The sequence below is a fragment of the Ursus arctos genome, unplaced genomic scaffold, assembly GCF_023065955.2.
Source record: "Ursus arctos isolate Adak ecotype North America unplaced genomic scaffold, UrsArc2.0 scaffold_28, whole genome shotgun sequence".
Taxonomy (NCBI): Eukaryota; Metazoa; Chordata; class Mammalia; order Carnivora; family Ursidae; genus Ursus; species Ursus arctos.
Window position 1 is genome coordinate 1,122,181 of NW_026622963.1, and position 21,459 is coordinate 1,143,639.

General features: G+C 42.4%; 2 protein-coding genes across 16 annotated transcripts in view; both read left to right on the forward strand.

The window, feature by feature from the left end:
- TRIP4 (thyroid hormone receptor interactor 4) overlaps positions 1-3,452 on the forward strand; it is a 55,355-nt gene extending 51,903 nt beyond the window's left edge. For 4 of the 5 annotated variants that reach the window (XM_026478291.4, XM_026478292.4, XM_026478293.4 and 1 more), the window contains one exon: positions 1,772-2,072. In XM_026478291.4, coding sequence (XP_026334076.1) covers positions 1,772-1,839 — 68 coding nt within the window. In that variant the 3' untranslated portion in view covers positions 1,840-2,072. Of the gene's footprint in view, positions 1-1,771 lie in introns of all 5 variants that reach the window. The other variant, XM_026478295.4, reaches the window with a different exon arrangement.
- Positions 3,453-7,266: 3,814 nt separating this feature from the next.
- The window catches only part of ZNF609 (zinc finger protein 609), a 259,999-nt gene continuing 245,806 nt past the window's right edge, over positions 7,267-21,459 (forward strand). For 10 of the 11 annotated variants that reach the window (XR_007190679.2, XR_007190697.2, XR_007190678.2 and 7 more), the window contains exon 1: positions 7,267-7,357. The gene's annotated coding sequence lies outside the window, so the exon portion shown is untranslated. Of the gene's footprint in view, positions 7,358-7,784; positions 8,817-21,459 lie in introns of those variants that run through there. The other variant, XM_044391985.3, reaches the window with a different exon arrangement.

The following is a 21,459-nucleotide window of genomic DNA, read 5'->3' on the forward strand; positions in this document are numbered from 1 at the left end:
TACTCTTATGTTTATCTGATATCTGCTCATTTTGGTTACTTAGTCCCTATAATTCAAAGGTTTTGAAATTTGTAATGTCTGCTTTCTTTGTTTAATTGATTTGATGAAAACATTTATTGAGCACCTACCATTTGGCGCTCACTATGGTAGTGTTAGAGATACAAAGGCAAACGTGCCTTGTAATAGGGCTTTTTGCCAGATTGCTGGCACATGTTCTGATTTCCAGCTGGGCAGCCTGTGGGATGAAAGACTCCTGAATCCCTGGGAATACTCTGTGCTCTAAAGCCCAAATTAAAATCAACAGCATTGTGACTATTGTGGACAGCATTCAGGGCATTGCTTAGTGATGGTTTCTGAGGAAGGGTGGTTTCTGAGAAGTAATGTTATTCCAGAGACAGGTATACCTCTAGAGAGATGAGAGGGGAAAAGAAAACAAAATTTAAGAAAACAGGGGAACTTGTTAGGTTGAGGTTATTTTTCTCACAATCTTTTGCAGTAGTCAAGACATATATTCTTATTTTAGTTAGACAAATGAGAATATTGAAGTCTAGAGAGACTAAATGACATGCCCCAGGTTTTACAGGACAACATATAGGGGGCAGCTGTGGGTGTGGGCTGTAGTACACCTGGCTGTCCTCAAAGGGAAGCTCCTTGTTTATTTGTTAGTCTTTATTTTTATTAAATTATTATTTTTTTGTGTGCTGAGACTGAACTGACCTGTTTCTGTTTCAGTTCAGTGTCAGCATCACTATTGACTTAACTGAGACTTTTTGTGGGGGAAAGCAATGTGCAAGACAGACAGGAACTTTGTTAAGATTGTCTTCATGAGGGGCGCATGGGTGGCTCAGTCGTTAAGCGTCTGCCTTCGGCTCAGGGCGTGATCCCGGCGTTCTGGGATCGAGCCCCACATCAGGCTCCTCCACTGGGAGCCTGCTTCTTCCTCTCCCACTCCCCCTGCTTGTGTTCCCTCTCTCGCTGGCTGTCTCTGTCAAATAAATAAATAAAATCTTAAAAAAAAAAAAAAAAGATTGTCTTCATGAGATGGATAGTTCTTGAGGCTGCTACCACTGAACCAAACTCTGTCCTGGTAGATTTGAGGAGTCAGAGGTCAGGGACCACATCAGCGAAGCACCTCTCATTAGGGTCACCTGGGACAGGAAGGTTGCTTGTTTTCTAACTTTAACACTTCGAAGAGTCATATAGCCTATGACCTTTGCCCTTCTTAGCTGGTGATAGGGACTCTTTGTCAGTAAAGCATTCATGTGGATTCCACTCCACTGTTGCAGGTCACTCCCCCTATTAAGTCTGAGGCAGCAAAGGGGTGAACCGAACTGCTTTTCTCACTGCGAGGGAGGTTCATGCATTATGCTCAGCCAGTTAACAGGTCAGAGGAATGAGTTTCCCACTGTGTGAAATGCCTTCCTTTATTATATGTGTGTATTCTTTAAAAACTTGCCTTAGCATCAGACATCCTGAAAAACCGTGGTGTTTCTTTTGTAGTAGCTACAAAATTAGAAATATTAACTATTTAGATTCTTTAAGCAAATTCTCAAGTGTGTGTGTGTGCTCACGTTTGTGTGTCCTTAAACAGTGTTCCCACTGCTTCCTCATTCTTACAGAATGAAACTCTGAAGTTTGAAAGTATCTGAGTCCTGAAGCAAGATAATTGAATGTGACAGGAACACAGTAACCAGAGGACCTGGGAGGCCATGAAAGATTTGCATTGCAAATATAAAAAATAAATAATGAGGCTTCTTTTTCTCCCTTACAGGGAAACTGGATTCCAAGATCCATCAAGGAGCAAAGAAGGGGTTAATGAAGCAGAATAAAGCTGTCTGACCCAGGAGAAAAGGAACTACACAGCATAGTGGAGTTTTGTGTATTAAAATTGCTATCCACTGGTCCTTTGGAATTGAAGCATTAGAAATCTAAAGGCTTGGCATCAGGCTTGAATCTCTCAGAATTTAAACTCTTACCTAAATCTGTATATTTTTCTTAAAGAGTGGGATTCTTACTTTATGTAGTAGGTTAAAATCTTTGAATACATTATTTATAAAATGCTATTTTAAAAATTCTAGGTCTTTGACATTTCTCTCAGAATAGTATCAGAAGAGAAAGCAACAAGTTGGAAATTACTTTCCTCTCTGAGGCTTGGATTGGAGGTTAGGAAAATTCTTAACATAGGTTAACAATTTTTTTGAGAGACCACTTGAATTTTAAAGTTTCTTTTCAAAGTAATAGCCTCATTGGAATATTAGGATGTTTGAGGAATCCTGTGTTTAATACAAACCTGTGATGGGACAGAAAGGGGTTTTAACAAGTTTTTTGCTCTCATCCAGCATCTCTTGAAGTGAACAGTCTTCAAAAGCTGAATAACCTTTTTTGGCAGATTTTTTTTTTTTTTTTTTTTTTTGAAGGGATAACCTGAAGAGGTGCTGCCACTTTGTTCTTTGATTTGAGATGTTAGGACATAAGAGGATCAGACTGGGAGGAGATGGAGCCACCTGTTAAAGCGGCATGAAAGTGCCCTATTTATTGTTGTGGATATTGCAAAAGCATCACTTGCATGGGGCAATTAGAAACAAACTAAAAAATAAAGTCCCCCAGTAAAATGTATTCAATTACCCTCAAATACTGAAACCCAGCCATTTAAACCATCCACACCTCAGGAAGCTATGAGCTTTGGAAAAAGAGAAGGTTGATTTGAAATGAGATTTTCACTCATCGGTCTGGCCCCACTTAGTGAAGCGCTTTTTTTCTGAGGCTGTTCAGTAGAGCTGTCAAAATCTCAGTTGCTGGCATCCTCAGGAAATTCATGGTCTTAAATGTGTACGTTCTGCTTTTTATAAAGCACCACCACCACACTAGGGAAGTTGGATTCCCTCCAGCAGTTGTGTGCATGACTTAAAAAAGAGAGCGGACAGGAGAGAAAAGAAAGTGCCCTGTGTTATGAAAAAGATTAATTTCCCCTTTCTTTAATCCTTCATATTCAGCATGTATTTGCATTGAAATGCCTGCACATATATGCATTGATGTTCACTCAACTGTGAACCCTGCTTGTTGCATAGCTCTAGGCACTGGTTTTGTGGGGCCCGATCGCTCTGGATTCCCAGGGAAAACCCACCCGATTCTTGTTCTGGTAATGCAGACATGCAGTATTCTCATTCTTTTCCTGTTCAACTTCTGTAGAGAAAGTGGAAGGGACAGCTAATGGTACTTTTTTAGGGGGGAAAAAAAAGTCCCATTCTGGTCTCCCGAAGACCCTAGTACTGTACTATTAATGAAGCCACACCGGGTTAATAGTTTACCAAGCAGTAGTACCATGAATTCTGCACTGGAATTGTCTGGTTTTCTGAATAGCAAAATAAAACCGAAAGGCAGGAGGTGAAGGGCCTAGGGAAGAACAACAAGTTTTCTGCCTTTTTACGTGAATACAGCTCAAGCACAGAGGAGTCTGGATTGATTTTTTTTCACCTGGATAGATTGTGTGTGCGTGCCTAAAGAAAAACATCAGGACCTGCAAGATCAGGTTATGCAACCATTTTGTGTGCTGTCATAAGAAAGTTTACAAGAACATTACAAGTTTACAAGAACCCACCTCAGCATCCAAAATATGCATCTGGAGCCACATGAGTAAATGGCAGAGTAACTTGGAAACTTCTTTTCATGGTTAGACTGTGAAAGTCTGTCTTTAGTTCACATGCTGGTGGTGTAAGGTCTGTCTTTTATTTGTAGGACACCGGGGAGGAAGTGTGGGAGAGACTTGGGGGTAGATGGCCCTCAGTTGCTCAGTGATGAATAGCATAATTTAAAGCCTAGTGGAAATTCTTAGCATCCTGAGTACAAACTCACCCAGGAATTTGCCTTTCAGTGCTTTACAACACTTTGCACTGACCCTTTTAACTCTGGGACAGCTTGGCCTGAGGGAAGTTTCACATTTCTGAGCTGGTTTTCTTTTGCAGCCTAAATATTATCGGCGCCCCCTTTTGGATGGTTGAGTCCAGTGGCTCTCAATTTGTATAATACCTGAAGGATTCAGTGTTTTTATTTTTCTAGGCAAGTCCCTGTCTCAATTTTGTAAGCTCAGAGTGGGATATATGTGAAACTAGATACTTTCTGTCAGGATTTAGGAGACGTCAGCTTTGCAGTCAGATGTTTGGAATGGAGTAAGGGTTTTTGTTTTGTTTTGTTTTGTTTTTCTTGCTGTAGCTAATCTAGGGAAGGAGAACTAGGTGTCCCCTCTTTTCTCTTTAAGCTGGAAGTTTACAGGAACCCATTTTTCCTAGGGTGTAGCTGTGAAAAATTTAGACTTTAAAGATTACTTTTACAAATAATTACAAAGTTACGGTTTTTATGAGTTATAACCCTTAATCTCTTTCCATTTTAACTGCTGTCTCTACTAAAGCCCATTTATGTGGATTTCATTTAGTTTGGTAAATTTTTTTTAATGCTTTTGCTAGAACTCCTAGCCAAGATTGAGACAGTGTTGGGGTTGTTCTCTTGCCCAGCTAGAAAAGGCCAGTAAAAAAGCAAGCATCTATTAAACTAGAGAAATCAACTAACTTCAGTTTATTAGGCCTTCGGGGAGGAAAGAAAGGCTTGTGATGAAGGACTTTTTTTCCTTTAGATTCAAATAGCAAGTACACATCTGCTGTTCTCAGCTTCTGTGACTGTGTTTGGAGGGAGGTGATCCATATCACAGGCTCCAGCAGCAACAAGGGATCCAGCATGTGGAGGGCTTTTCTGCTTCTCTCACGCAGAGAAGAAAGAACATAGCCACAGTTCCATCCTCCAACACAAAGAAACTTGTGTAAATGTCTGTCCATTTATATGTATGCACATAATGTAGATTAATTCATGGGGTGAAACTTGGTAAACTGATCAGATTTCAATCGTAACAATGGAGAGCCCAGAAAGAAAACCCAGTAAATGTTGTATTCTAGCCCTTGGAGTCAGATAAATAGGGCTGGGGGGGGGGGGGGGGACTGAGAATCCATATAGACTTGTGACACAGGAAGGGAGTAAGATGTTGGCACAAGGGGCAAAAAATGTCAATACAGAAGATTCGAGAAGAGTCTAGAGCTGTACTGTCTAATATGGTAGCCACTAACCACTTGTGGTTAAATGAAATTAAGAATTCAGTTCTTTAGTTACATTAACCAAATTTCAAAGGCTCAAACAGCTACATGTGGCTAGTGACTTCTGAACTGGGGGGCACAAATATAGAACATTTCCATCATTGCAAAAAATTCGATTGGACAGTGCTTATTCAGAGCAGGGGTTCACACACTTTTTCTGTACAAGGCCAGATAGCTAATATTTTAGGCTTTCCAGGTCATACAAGTCTCTGTTACACCTATTCAACTCTGCTGTTACAGTGCAAATGAATCCATAGATAATGCATACATGAGTGAGTGTGGCTATGAGCCCATAAAACTTTATTTATGGACACTGAAATTTGAATTTCATATTCTCACACCACAAAGTATTGTTTTGATTATTTTTCAGCCATTTAAAAGTATAATAACCACTCTTAGCTCATGGGACATCCCAAAACAGGCAGTGAGCATGTGAGCCATAATTTGCCAACTCCTGGTCTAAAGGAACAGGAAGTCAAAACTTAAGATTCTTTTGGTATACAGGACATCACTTAAAATTTTTTGGTGGTTCTTCCAGGCTTGAGAACTTTCTTTGGCTAAAAATTGAGGTTCACTGTAGGACTGTTTATTTTCCTTTTCTCCCTATTTTTGCAGTCCTGTCCTCCCCAGTGGTAGGGTCATGCTCTTCAGTAGAAGATGACTACTTAAGTGTTAGCCCTTAATTAAGTCACATCTAAGTCTAAAATACCAAACCATACTCTTCATCTGCTAAGTAGTTGAATCCTTACTTGTTACATTGCCTAGCAGAGATTGAAAGTGTGCTGTCACCTGGAATCAGTTCTGCCCTGTACTGTACTAGAACAAGTTAAAGATTGGTGGGCCAAAGAGATTTTATTCTTCCTAGGCCAGACAGGCTTAGTATTCATCTTTAGCCCCACCCCCCACCCCCACCGCGCCCACCTTGTGGGGTGTGTGTGTGTGTTTTCATGGAGAATAAAGGGGTTTTATGACCTGGCTGTATCCCCAAGTCACACACTATCTTGAATGGCACTGTTGAAGGATGCCTCAGGATAAGGGAAGAAAGGAAAGATAAAAACTGCAGAGCTAAAATGATCAAGGACACAGGAAGGACATAAGAGGGACTAAGAAAGGGGAGCCTTGAGAATTAAGAAATTTCTGTTTGCTATGGAAGGAGGTGGAAGTTTTAGGGAAGAGGTCATGAAGAGTTTACGTTTCACAAGTGAGAGGTGGGTGGGAAGGTTCACGTAAACATGGACTGAATGTCTGCTGTGTAGTGTGCTGGGCAATCACAGATGAATGAAAGATAGGCAAAGGTAAAAGTTACAGTCATTAGAAACAGAATGGTGGGTTGGAGAAGGACAGAATAGGGCTTTTAGATAATAAAAAGCAACAAGATTTGGTAATACAGAATGGTGAGATGAAAAGGGATATAGAGAGATGGGAAGTGGGTATTTGGAGAGAAGGAAAAAAAACTGGAGAACAAAGGATAAAAAAATTAGGGGGTTGATAATTTGCTGAAGCAAAGGATAAAATGGATGAAACCATTATGAGCTGTGCTTGCTCTTCTGTTCTTTGTGGATGTTCACGTTCAGACCCCTTACAGCCTTTTCCTCTCCCCATAGTGGAAGGACACCCACGGAACTGGTGTCTTCTGTATGTAAGGTATGATACTTCCCCAGAGACCTCTCTGCGAGGAAGTCTGGTCCAGCGAGAGTTCTTTCCACGAGGGGAGAGCGTTAGGTTCGAGCTCTCCAATCCAGGTTTCTTCGAGTTTATCTCTGTTTTAACCGGCTCGCCGGGTTTTCCAGCATTCCCAGAGCTACGACTCTAATCCGGGCTCCGTGTGACCGCGCATTCCGAGACCCAGGATTTGGCTCTTTCATCCAGGTTCCGGGTTTCCCCGGCGCACTCCCGCTCCAGACTCCACAGCGGCCCGGAATCCAGATCCGAGGGCCCGGTAGTCCAGTTTCCGGGTCTTCGGGGCGGCCCTGGTTATCCCGGATCGCGGCGGCGGCGGCGGTGGCGGCGGCTGAGGGACCCGCGGCCCCGGACACAGCGGCACCGGCCGGGCGGGGCGGAGCGGCGCGGGGAGGGGGCGGAGAGCCGGAGCTGAGGCGGGGTGGGGTGGGGGGAGGGGCTGCGGGAACGGATGGCGGCCTGGGCCCCGTAGCGGCGGCGGCTCTACGGCCCGGGGCCCCGGGCGGGCGGAGGTGGCGGCTCCCGGGACCGGCCGCGCGGTGAGTCCGAAGCTTTGTGTGGAGCCGGGGCTGGGGGAGGAGAGAGGCCGTGGCGCTGAGGGGGGCCGGGGCTGAGGGGGCCGGGGGCAGCGGCGCCTGACGGAGGAAGTGGGGGTTGGGGGGCCGGGGCGGAGCGAGGGGAAGGTGTGTTTGGGGGGGGAGGAGGGGTCGTTGCGTGGGTGGGGGAGGGGGCGTCGCGGGGCGCGGGGTGAAGTTCAAAGCGTGGCCGGGGCCGGTTCAGCCCCAGGGTAGGGGTGCCCAAGAGAGGATTAGGGTCTGGCCAGGTTGTGGGGACAGGCCAGAGAGTTTCAGTGGCGAGTCTGGGTATCTCGAGGGGGCCTAGGGCGGCTGGGGCTAGTCAGGGAGTTAGGGGGCTTCAGAGCGAAGGGTTGGGAGCAGGACGTGTGCGCGGCCCTGAGGGGGGGGGGGCAGCAAGGTGCCCGGGAGTGTGCAGTAAGTAGGTTGTGGGTGTGTGCTCCTTCCAGTCTTCGGGTCACATTTACTCCTGTCCTTTTCTTCAAGATGGAGGGATCCCTGGGCCTGGCCCTTAACTGCTCTCCTCGTACCCCCGGGAGGATTTGTGACCCTGTCCTGTTTGGAAAAACCCATGCTGCCCTCTTTTCCCTTTATGTGTAATTACGGTTGGATCATCTCTGCTTTGCTCAGATTCTCCTTCCTCCCTCTGGGGTTGAGGAGGAGGAGACACATCTGACCAATTAATGTGTGTTTGTGAAACAGGCAGCAGCAAACAGTCATTTCAGCTTCTAGGAATTAGGCTCACACAGGGTGGAGAGATCAGAGCCCTTCAGGGGGAATATTTCTGAACAAATCACAGATGATTAAATTCTCTAAGAAACAGCTTCCTACCTAAATGAGAGTGGGAAAGATGGGGGAGAAAGCCTGTCTGTTTTCAGCCATGTGTCCAGAGCCCCAGGGGTTGAGGAGAGTCCCCAATCCCCCACAGGCCTCTCTTTTCTGTACTAGGCTTTGCTCTGCAGCCTTGAGTTAATTTCACCCCTGCTGCTTTGTCTTGGGGGAGGGAGTGCTGGTTTAGGCTGTTGTGAGGAGATGACTGTTCTGCTGCCACACACAATAGTCTGTGTCATTTTATCGGGAGTGCTACCCCAGGGCTGAGAACTGCTGCTGCAGAGATAAACCGGTCCCTCTCACCCGCCTATTGTGTACACAGTGAAGGTCATAGGTTCAAGTCTTGTCTGAGAGCTTTGGATATGCTCCATCTCCCAGGCTCCTCAGTGCCATTTTCTTCCTTTTCCAGACTGGGGCTTGCCATTGGAGGAGGCCAGACAGAAAGGCTCTTCTTTTTGAGTGAGGAACAATGCAGAGCTCATTGGCACACATTTTTCAGAAGAATAGGGGATGCCAGCCATGTTGTGCCTGCCTCTTTGGCTAGCCTGTACTAAGTTGTGGAGGAATCGTGTCTGGGAGACTCAATCCCGAGGTTTGTGTTAGACCTTTAAGGAAGAAGACTCCAAGGGGAGGTTTCCACTCTTGTTTGAGCCATCGTTTTTAATTCTTTTTATAGAGATGGGACAATCAACAATGATTTTTTGCTTGTTTAAGAATACCACTAAAAACCTTTGCAGGGTTAAGATAGGGAGTCAAGGACCCAGTACCTTTTTAATGGTGACTTCCTGGTCAGTAATAATTGCACAACAAAAAAGCCACAGAATTTGCCTATCTGGGCAAGGGCTATGGAAACAAAACAACTTTCCTTTTAATCTTTAATTCTGATGAAAAGAGATGACTTGCTCATTGTGCAGGAAGGCCATCTCTACCTTTGTATTAGGGAGAAATTTGTCAAAGTGATGAACATAAAAATCATTTGAGGTCTTGGGGGTTATTAATGAGAGAAGGATGAGAACAAGCTAGAAGAAACCCTATCCTTGTAAATACCTCATAGAAGTGTCCAGATAGTATTTAGGTACTATTAGTTGGGTAAAAAATTATTTGGGATTAGAAATGAGGTTTCCATTTAGTATATTAAAGAAAACTTTGTAAAGAAGAGATTAGAAATCAGACTCATTGTGAGAGGGCAATTGCACACAAAGCACTGTGTACACAATAGCCAACCATAGCTATAGGGTATTGTTGAATAGGAGCTTTAGCCTTTGGTTTTGGTAGAGGTCTTTTTCTGAGATGCTGAGTCTGACTGTTGCCTCCCTCATCCCATTATTTCAATGAGTTTCTTAAAATCATGACTTGCCACTTAGGTATTGGGCTTTGTTGGGAGGGAACATGTTGTTCTTGATGACAAAACTGTCTTAAAGTCTTACTGGAAGTGTTGTCTGTCTTGAGACTATTTCCAGCTTACCTGTCCAAGGTCTCTGAGTGAAGCCTCAGCTAAACTGAGGCCAAAGCATTTTGCTATTGGGTTGTGGGCATTCATTCTGAATCCTGTCAGTTGACAGTGAAGGCAGAAGCCTCCTATTATGTTTGCGCTGATTAGATTTAGTGGTTTCAGAGTTGGGCCCTTGCCCAAAGTCCTGTGAGTCTTCTGATTGTGACCATCTTTCAGAGAGCACTTTGGTTTTCTTGGTAGAAAATGTTTCCTTGTGAGAGGTTTAGTTAGCTGGGCAGATGAGTGCTTATTTTGTGTGAGGATATAGGAGCATAATTTTGGCTCCTGGTAGTAATTATGTTGCAATTAGCATATACCAACTAAACGACTGGAACAGGATAATTTGTTGAGGGGTTTAGCGATTGCTCTGATGAGTAGAAGTGCCACTCCTTATTTATCTGACTCGGAACACTACTGCCTGGGCTTAGCCATGGAGACTTAAGAAGTACAGGGATGATGTGTGATCTCCAGAAGTTCTTCCCCTCTCCTTCCTCCCTGGTACCATAGCACTTTCCAACTGCCACTTTCTTCTGCTACAAAGGTAGCTGAGCAATTGTTATTTTCCTTGTGGAAAACCAGTCATGGATGGGAATACTGCCAGACAGATGGGGCCACTCTGAGATAAGGCAGCCTTATGTTGTGTGGCAAGTTTTCTTTTCAGCAGCTGAATTTTCACTTCTACTTGTGATTTTAAAAATCCGTTTCCTTTAAAAAACAACAGCAACAAGAACAAAACCCCACAAAATACAAAATCACACAGTGTGCTAAATATGCCTTCAAGATAGCTCTCATAAAAGTTGGCTGTGACAGACAAAATGAAGATCGGTGATGCTGATTGGCAGGTTCTGGGCCGACTAAGTGTCAGTGAAGGACTCTTTTCACTAGGGAACAGGTAATTCACCAAAGCACCTGCCTAGCTGGGCATGTGGAATTGGCAGCAGCTGTGCAGCTGAAGAGGGATTATTGAGCAGGTGGTTAAAGAATCACATGCCACAGTGACAAGAAAATACTGGGTCTTCTGTGGTTTAGGTTCAGTTCATATGTGTGAAATTGCTCTTTGTTTCACATTTCTTAATGCCTGATACAGGTTTGTTAGTGAGATGATAATGGAATAGAGAAAAGAGATTCTTCTTTCTCTGTGTTTCTTCTAGAATACTGAGTAACCTGCCTTAGACATGGTCCTAGCTGGCCCTATTGTATTTCTGTGATTTCTGGCTTTATGCCCTATGAATGGGAAGGAAATAGTGCTAATTCAGTTTTCTAGTGCTTGTTTATTAGGGGGAAATGGGAAGGAGAAAATTCTTTGCTTTCAGTATAAGATTTAGCCCACTGGGAGAATACCCAGCAGGTTTTATGCAAAGGATATAATTGACTTTTTGTGTAGGTCTACCTGACATGCCTCCCTCAAGAAATTTGCATGTGTTTTTATTTTATGAATGTAAATCTCCGTATGTAATTTGCATCTCTTCAGATGTCCTGTTCCATTTTTAGTTTCTCCCAGCACCTTTATAACTCTTTTCTCTGGCATTGAGATTAACATCACTTGTTAGAATCAAATCACCTCAAGCCAAATCACGTTAAGGAAATATCTCAACTACATATTTATCTTAAAAACAAGTATAGCACTTCCACTTGGAGGAGGACTTTCTATTTTTAGGATTTTTGCTAATTCCCAGGTTTTTCTTGTAGGCTACCATCATCATCTTCCGTGAATATATTATTTTTCTTTCACATCTTCGTGCGACTGTAGTAGGCCGTGCTGTAGAGCAAAATGTATGAGCAAATAACTTGGGTGTTTATTTTCTGATTTTTTAGGGCCTTCCAGTCATTTTCTGTGTTAGGTCAACACAACAGGCTATGGGCTTCTGTTGAACCCCCGCCCCTCCTTTCTCTCATTGAATTCACTGGGTACTAATTAACAGTTGATTGAAGGGAAATAAGTGATATTAACTGTTTAGAGTTCAGAAATCCCTTTTCCAAGGCTCTAACCTTTTTGTCAGAGGGATACGGAGCAGAGGGATATGAAGAGAGCTTTAGATATATTGACTGATTGATTTAGGGGAAAGGGAGGCAACCGTGTAAGGCTGGGTCCAGTAGACTGCTGCAAAGACAGGGACATTTGCAATAATTTGCTTAAACCTAGTTCATAACCTATCTTTAAGTGGGAGCCTAGCAGTTATTCGTGTAGTATTAACTTCTAGGAGAGAATATAAAGTTGTTTTTTTTTTACCCATATGAAGCCATCACAGTTGTTTGTTCGTTTTAAACTGTTCACAAACCATCATATACTTTCTTAGCATTTTCAGTAGTTTGCTTCCTCATGCTTTTTCCCCTCCCCCATCTCTCATCCTAGTTCCGTGCTCTGAAGACTTCTCCAGCAGCTTGGAAACACTCTAATTACTGTAGCTATTATAGTCACAACCCAGATCTTCCACCTCCTTCCCACTCACCCCTTTCTATCTTCCTTCCCCCTCCCCTTGCTCTAGCAGCAGGAGTTGAACTGCAGTCTCATGAGCACAGTCAGATCTATGAATGAGCTTTATATCTTGTCAAGGCAGAACTCCAGATCCAACAGGGCTGATTTTTCATGGTCCTCTTGCTGTTTGTTCTTGGATCAGAGTCCCAGAAATAAGAGATGGCAAATACCTATTAGGTCATATCTAGTCCATCACTCAGGAGCAAACCTCCGATCTTTCTCTTGTCTCTGTGAGAATTTTTTCCTCCTTTCTTTTGCAGGTAGGAGCTGTCTGATGCCAGGCAAGCTCTGAAACTGCCTTCTTTTTATTGTGCTCTCTGGTCATTAGTGTATGGCCAACTTTGCTCTCTTGGATTTTTATTCTTACACCGTTTTCATGATTACTTGCTCCCAGCAATATCTCTGCCCCCTTCAAGTTCAGTCCTTTTTGATTGTTGGCACCACATTTGTGGGTTCCTTTAGTGCCATCTGTTATCTATATCAAAAGTTATCATTTTTCAGACCTTTGCCACTAAGGTCATTGTGGCCTTGTCTTAAGGAGGTACATTTCACGAGCATGCAGGACACCCATCCTGGCATGTAGTAATTAATAAAATTACGAAATTGCAAAAATACGTGGGAGGTTTTGCCCTTAAGAAACCCCTGGATTGGATGCAGAAATGCTGTTGCTTTCTTTTTAATTTGGGGTACTTCCTGTTCTAACCCTTTGTTCTCCTTATGTGGATGAATTTTATTTTTGTGTGGCTTACAGTTACAGTTAAGTTATTGTCTGATTTAAGAGTGTTATGTTTTCTTTGCTAATACAGCTTTTCAAAGCATAGAGTAGGGTATCATAAAACCCTGGTTCTCATCACTATTTTGCTTCTAACTAGCTACGTGACCTTGTGGTAGTCACTCCACTGTTTTCACTTTCCTTATTTGTAAAATGAGTACATTAAACAAGATCATCTCTTAAGGTTCCATTTAGCTGTAGAATTTTATGATACTGAGATCGTGATAGAAGAACAGGCAAATTGGTTAACAGCAGTTTTTTATTACTGTGTCACAAATATAGTCAGTATACAGGAAGGCTAATGAGTACAGGCTTAGTTCCCTGGGGCTTGACCCTCACTCCTCTTTGATACGTTTGCAAAGCTTATGCTCTGCATTTTTTACTAGGCCATCTTCTTTTAGAGGCTTTTATACCCTTATTCTGCAGGTTCACCAACTCGTCAAACATATTTTTTTCTAGTCTGCTCAAACCATAGGAATGGGAATCCGAAAGCTGTAGAAAAAGAACCTCAGATTGTGAGAAGGAAACTACCTCGAAAGATTTGCCAGAAGCAATTTTGTCTGTTAAGTCAGCAATCTAAGATTTTTAAATCTCATATCTGAAATCTTCAAGTCAAATGGGACTGATCTTGGAAGTGGGTTGGGTACTTTTGACCAATCAGTAGAAAACTTGCTTCGAATTAACTTCTTGGGATTAAATATGATTGCCTACTGTGTTTTCTTTGGAAAATAAAATTATGTGATTTTTTAATGCCAAAAATTTCAAATTGATGACATTTAGTGAAATATGACTAACAGGGAGGATCCCTGAAATGCCCTGTAAAGGGAATGAGGGATAGAAAGGTGGTAGGTGATTGTAGGAACTTGGAATTGACAATAATATTAAGAAATCTTCGCTTTCAAGCAGTTTAAAGGAATAAAATTGCATAACCATGTTAATTCCCCAAATTAGGATTTTTATCAGCATTTCCTAGTTAACTCTTGGATGGGGGACTTCCAATAGCAGGTATTTATTGAGTGTTAAGATGATGGTCTTTTAGTCTTTTCTTTCTTTCTTTCTTAATGTAGCAAAAATCACGTTTAATCTACTTTGAACATTGGAAGAAGCATTCATGGTTTTTAAATTTGCATTTAAAACATCCATCGTCTGTAGTAGAAAAATTTGGTGGATGGAACTAATTGTTTGTTTTGGACTCACAAAAAGTCCTGGGAGTGCTTTGCTTTGTTCCCAGCCGTCTTCAGCATATTACTAATTTTTGGGCGATCTAAAGGTTATTTTGGAAAGTGCTCTACTTGAGTATAAGATTTTAGAAAGATTTATATGAGAAACATAAGTAGTTGTCATAGATGGGTTTTTGTTTCGTTCTGTTTTTTAGGTGTCAGGCGACATAGGGTATTGCATTGGAAAGTGGCCAGAGTAGATGCCCATGCAGCCCTTGGAAATCAAACCATACCATGAATGAAATCCAGATCCTGGCAGTTAGGCCACGTTGCGTGCTTGGTACTGCATTGCATATTGTATCTATAGTTTCTTAGGCCGTAGTTCAGTATTTGTAGGGGAATGCAGCAGTGTCTGCTCTATTCCATGTACAAAGTACAGCTAGTGGGCTTTTGGCATATTACCAGCAATGTTCCTAGCAACACTTCTAGGTGGACACTTGGGTTTTGTTAGGATAAACTTTCATTTATGTGAGCAGAAGTGGATGTTCAAGAATGTACCTTATAGGGGCGCCTGGGTGGCACAGCGGTTAGGCGTCTGCCTTCGGCTCAGGGCGTGATCCCGGCGTTATGGGATTGAGCCCCACATCAGGCTCCTCCGCTGTGAGCCTGCTTCTTCCTCTCCCACTCCCCCTGCTTGTGTTCCCTCTCTCACTGGCTGTCTCTATCTCTGTCGAATAAATAAATAAAATCTTTAAAAAAAAAAAAAAAAAAGAATGTACCTTATAAATTCAGTTACAAATTCTGAAATTTGGTGTGAAACTCAACATTTATCTTTGTTCTGGAAGTGATCTTTCTAGAGCAGTCTTAAAGAATGGTATTAGAAATGGAATTAGAATGGAAGAGAAATTGCAGTTGTGCAGCTTTTGGAATATGTGAATCTGGAAGGTGTACAAGGAAGAGGGAAATTTTTTTCTATTTGACATCTGCTTTTGAGTGTACCTCCAGTCCATCATTTCTGAAACCTGCCTACCCTTTTCTCTCCTAAGCGTTACACTTCTTCCAGTTGCCATGGCACAAAGCTTTGGATTCATATTTGGTTCTTTTTCTTCCTTGCTACCTTATCTAATCATTCACTAAAATTAGAATATTCTAAATATCTTGCCATTTAGCGTTGCTTTCTTACCTGACCTAGTTCAGGCCTTCATCTGTATATTATTGCAGTAACCTCATGGTTAATGCCTCTTTCTGTATTCCCTACCACAGACTGCTGCAATGTTATTATAATTTTTTAATGTAAGCTCTATGCCCAATGTGGGGCTTGAACTCACAACCCCAAGATCAAGAGTTACAAGCTCTACCACTGAGCAAGCTACGTGCCCCAATATTATTATAATTTTTATTTATTTGCTTAACTGATTGTTATTGAGCACTTAAGTGTCAGGCCAGACGTGGTCCTCTCCTTTCAGGACTTGTAAATGTAGTTGGGGAGATCAACAATCAACTGATAAATGTATGATCATGAACTAAAGTGCTCTCAAAGAATTTGGTTCTACAAGAGTATATGACAAGGAACCCCAGTGTAGTTGTTTCATCTTTTTGTTTTGTACACAGGGCTTGAGCTCAGAACCCTGAGATCAAGACTTGAGCTGAGATCGAGTTGGTTGCTTAACAGAGTAAGCCACCCAGGTGCCCCTTTAAGTTTTATTTAATAATTTTTTTTTAGTAATCTCTACACCCAACTTGGGGCTCGAACTCATGACTCCAAGAGCAAGAGTTGCCTGCTCCCCTGACTGAGCCAGCCAGGTGCCCCAGTTGTTTTTTGTTTTGTTTTGTTCTAAGATTTTATTTTTTTAAGAAAGCGAAAGCAAGCACATTCTAGTGCTTTGAATGGGGTGGGGGAAGCGGGCAAAGGGAGAGGTAGAGAATCCTAAGGCTCTACACCCAGCACAGAGCTTGACGCCGGGCTCAATCTCACAATCCGAGATCATGATTTAAGACAAAATCATGAGTCGACGCTTAACAAACTTAGCCACCCAGGTGCCCCTTAAGATTTTATTTTTCAGTAATCTCTATATCCAACGTGGCGCTTGAACTCACAACCCCAGGATCAGGAGTTGCATGCTCTGCCAGCTAAGCCAGCCAGGCATCCCCTCAGTGTAGATTTTTAAAAATAAAATTCTTATCATTTCACTTCTTGCTGAAAAACCTTAAATGGCTACTTACTGCCTGCGTAGGCCAGCACTCAACATCTTCTGTAATCTGACCAACCTTGGCCTTCCTCAGCCCTATTTCATTTCTTTCTTTCTTTTTACAGCCATTCCTTCAACTTACCCTACATTTTTCATTCTCAACGCCTTATTTTTTTTTCTTTTCTTTTCTGTTGGAATGACTCTCCCTGCTCCAAAGGATTCAACTCCAAATCTGACCCTTCCAGCAACCTAGAAAAAAATTTCATCTCCTTCTGGAAGCCTTTCTTTCAACCCTTTCTTCCTTACCTGTCTATCTCCAAAATTGATTTCCTCTTCCTCTGTATCTCTCTCTCTGCTGTTATAGCACTTTCTCACAAATTGTCTTTAAGTAATTATTTGTGAATTTATTTTTTTCCTCCCTCGTGCGGAACTGCCTAAGACACCTCTGTCTCCTTTGTTCCTCATGGCTTCTAGCCCAGTGCTTTGAATATAACTTTATGCTTAATTAATGCTTGCTGAATTGAATTGGAATTTAATTTTTGAAAACAGAAACTTCTTGTAATTTTTTTTTCAGGCCTCTTTTTATGCTAAGGTAACTTTCATTCACATTTTATCCCAAACTGAGTAACCTAGGAACAAGGCAGACTATGAAAGCTTTCAGAAATCCTTCAGACTCAAGGACAAGCGTTTGTTGCTTTTGCTGCCTGCAGCAGTGCTGTGGTTCCATATATCCTAGCTGATGGAAGACTTTGGGGAGGGGGAGGAGGAGTACATGGCAGGTGGAGGCAATGTAGGTCAGACGTGGGAACCAGACTGGTTCTATTAGAGGAATATAGGGGGCCCTCTGGGAATTGTTGACCTCTGGGAGGTCTTTTTCGTTTTTGTTATTTACTTCTTTCATTCTGTAAATATCGGATTCCTGTTGTATGTGAGGTCCTGGTCTAGCTGCTTAAAATCTATCAGTGAACAAAATAGACCAAAAAAACCCCCCAAAACCCCCAACCGCATGGATCTTATCTTTAAACAGAAGGATATAGTAATAAGCATAATGAATAATTATACATTATTATGAAGCTGATAAATGATGTGAGAAAAATAAAGCATAGTAAGGGGGATTAGGAGTGTGGAGGAGGGATAGGTGAGAGAGGTGGGAGGGCTGCAGCTTTAAATAAGTCAGGGGTGCCTGGCTGGGGCAGTAGGTTAAGCATCCGACTCTTGGTTTTGGTTCAGGTCTGATCTCAGAGTTGTGAGATCGAGCCCCATGTTGGGCTCTCGGGCTGAGTGTGGAGCCTGCTTAGGATTCTCTCTCTCCCTCTCCCCCTCTCCCCCTGCTATGTCTGTCTGTCTCTCAAATAAATCTTTTAAAAAAATAAGAGTTGGCATATTTGAGAAGTGTGGTGGTGGTGTTACTGGTTGTTAGGCACTTTGCTGAGGTTGTTGAATGCTGTTCTGCTAGCAGAGAGAAAGAGGCAGTGTCTGCAGTTGTTCCAAAGAGTCCAGCTGACATAGAGGAAGAAACAGCTACTCCTTATGTACTTTTCTCCTGGCTGCTCCTCTGGCTGGCATTCCTGGAAGTTAATCATGGTGAAAATTGCAGTCGGTCATGTCTGGAAGACACCAGGGGTAGAACTGGAGGCCCTGTAGCCAGTTCCCTGAGGGGTGGGATTTACCCTTCTGCTGACTGGGTCTTAAAGGGTGAGGTAGGCCTCTGAGTTATCTCCTGCCTCAAGGGGAAAAGTCCAATATCATGACCTTTGTGGTGAGGCCTCAGCAACTTTGGGGTAGCTCTTTAAAAATAAGCTTTCAAGGAGTATGCACTCTGCTCCCAGCTTAAAAATTAAATTTTCAGGTTTGTGGTATTTTGACTTCCTCTAAACACGTAGCTAGCTGTGTTCTGGAAGTCTCAATAGCTAATGCATTAGCCTGAGGATGAAGATATTTCATGATGTCTGGATGCTCTCTTCTTTGACTTGTGTATTATAAATTTTCTTATAATTTCCTTGCTTGCCCTTTCCTCACCCTTCTACTTCTTCATTATTTTTCCTGTTACCTCATTCCTTTTTTGCTTACATGAAGCTGATAGGAAACAGAAATCCCGGGGCGCCTGGGTGGCACAGCGGTTAAGCGTCTGCCTTCGGCTCGGGGCGTGATCCCGGCGTTATGGGATCGAGACCCGCATCAGGCTCCTCCGCTATGAGCCTGCTGCTTCCTCTCCCACTCTCCCCGCTTGTGTTCCCTCTCTCGCTGGCTGTCTCTCTCTCTGTCAAAATAAAAAAAAGGAAACAAATCCCTTAGACCAGACTGCCACTTTGGTAATCGGCTAGAAGCTAAAATTCCTACCTAATATACAAGAAATGGAATGTCTTATTTCTGTCCTTGAGTTATGTAGAATGCAGCTTGTGGACATCAAGCTCTCAGCTGCTTATACTGTATGCTATTTGAGGTAGCTGAGGTGCATGGTACCTGAACCCTATTTTTGGTTACTTATACATCAACTTGTGCAGTTGCAGTGCATAAGGAGACCTTGCTATTCCATAAAAGTGTGCTCTTACTGATCTATAATTTTATAATAAAGGTTCTTAGGGGCACCTGGCTGGCTCAGTCCGTGGAGCATGGGACTATTGATCTCAGGTGGTGGGTTCAAGCCTCACCTTGGGTGTGGAGATTGCTTAAGAACAAAATAAAAAAAAAAAGTCTTCAATTCTAGAATAAAGGTTCTTAATGAACTCAGGTCCATGCTAAGAAAAGTTTGTTTTATTTAAGCAGATGATCGTAATGTTAGGGTGGCTTCTAAGCAGATTTCACATGGCTTTTCTCTGAATTTGCTGTTTATCAAACTTGAAGTCATGGGTTCTCACTACATGTGCTTAACTGGTAAATAATACATTACTGATATTGTGAACTTTTAAGGCCAGCAGCTGTTAATTCAAGCGTATGTTGTTTTTTTACTTTAGTGGTTGGGAAGGATCTCCATTTAATTGACCAAGGTGTATTGCTTTATTAGTAAAAATGCCTTAATATAGCTTAGTTTGCTAGTGAAAACTGTTTTTTCAGTAGTAATGTTTCTGTGGTTTGTATTAGTTGGCCCTTCCAGTCCTAGCAGAGCTAGAAATCTTGGCAGTGTGGATTTCAGATGAGTTCCATAACACTATCTGACAGAGAAGTGCAGGGCAGTGTTTGGCAATATTCTTTCTCTTGAGCCTTTATATAAGAAAGAAATTCAGTTTTAACAAGGTCACTTCGGGGTAGGTGACAGAACGGTGAAGTGACATTTTCTTCGAGCAACAGATATATAATATGTTTTACCTGAATATGGGATCTGAAGCATTAGATTTATTTAAAAGTGTTACTGACATAAACATGATTAGTGCCATTTCTGTCATCCTTTTATAATTTTTTTTCCTTCTCCTTTCTTGGTAGGCAAAATAATGATAATTTAATTCATATCTCAGGTACTTGATGGAAGGAGACTAATTGTTAAAATGTGGTGCTGCTAGGCTATGCACTTGATAGGAATGATAGAGACAGCAAGGTATTACATTTTTATAAGGATTGAGATCCTTGCTTAAATAAAAATGTCACATTCTTTTTTTTTTTTTTTTTTAATTTATTTATTTGACAGAGAGAGACAGCCAGCGAGAGAGGGAACACAAGCAGGGGGAGTGGGAGAGGAAGAAGCAGGCTCCCAGCGGAGGAGCCTGATGTGGGGCTCGATCCCATAACGCCGGGATCACGCCCTGAGCCGAAGGCAGACGCCTAACGACTGAGCCACTCAGGCGCCCCAAAATGTCACATTCTTTTTTTTTTTTTTTTAAGATTTTATTTATTTATTTGACAGAGATAGAGACAGCCAGTGAGAGAGGGAACACAAGCAGGGGGAGTGGGAGAGGAAGAAGCAGGCTCATAGCGGAGGAGCCTCATGTGGGGCTCGATCCCGGAACGCCAGGATCACGCCCTGAGCCGAAGGCAGGCGCTTAACCGCTGTGCCACCCAGGCGCCCCCCAAAATGTCACATTCTTAATCAAAATAATATGACTGAGTTGAAACTGTTCAAGGAGATTAAAGAAGCTGCAAAATTAGGCCTAATAATAATAATATGCAGTTTATTTATACATGGTTAAATACTTCATTGGGAACAAATGTGAAGATACAGTTTTGAGTAAAACAAACTGCTTCTTCAGTTGGCAGTTTTAGAACCTATAAAGCAAAGGAAGAAACTGCATTTTACTTTTGATAAAGGTTTCTGTAGGTCAGCACTATTTAATAATCATATCTTGGCTCTTTTCCTCCCAGCCAACTGGGAAGCCTCAAGAATTACTGTACTAGCCATGGTGTACCAAGCACCACTCCTGTGGTGGACTCTGTGCACGCATCTCACCGGGCCAGTTAATTAAATCATCTCATCTAATTCTCGACCAGACAAAAGATAGTAAGCACATATTGACTAAGCTCAGCATTCTTCAGGGTGAGGAAGAACAAGCTCTATCACATGGGGATTCAGTTTTAAGAAATGGAGCTATGATCAAGTATGTACATTAGGAAAAGTAGAAAGAAAGATTTTAGAAAGCAAATAACCCACTGCAAGTTTAAAGGCTTAAAAATCATTGTATTAGAAATCCGTGTTAAAAGAAAGCTAGGGATCAAAAGGACTATACAAAACAGATGGTTATTTGGCATAGTCTTAGAGGCTGTGGAGAGAAGAAAGCTATCTTTAAAAAACAGGCATTTACATTCGAGGCCAAAGAAGCCCACAAAGTGATGATGGGTGAGTGCCACCTAGACATTAGGTGAAAGAAAAAAAACGATGAAATTCGTTAAGCCTCTTTTGCACAGCTGTTGGTAAGAGTTTCCTGTTTGTTTTTATTTTATTTTTTTCAAAGATTTTATTTATTTATTTGACAGAGATAGACACAGCCAGCGAGAGAGGGAACACAAGCAGGGGGAGTGGGAGAGGAAGAAGCAGGCTCATAGCAGAGGAGCCTCATGGGGGGCTCGATCCCAGAACGCCAGGATCACGCCCTGAGCCGAAGGCAGACACTTAACCGCTGTGCCACCCAGGCGCCCCTGTTTTTATTTTTTTAAGGGGGCATTGTTGAAAATGGAAAAGGCAGCTAGAAAATTGGTAAGACTACTTGATCATGGTGTG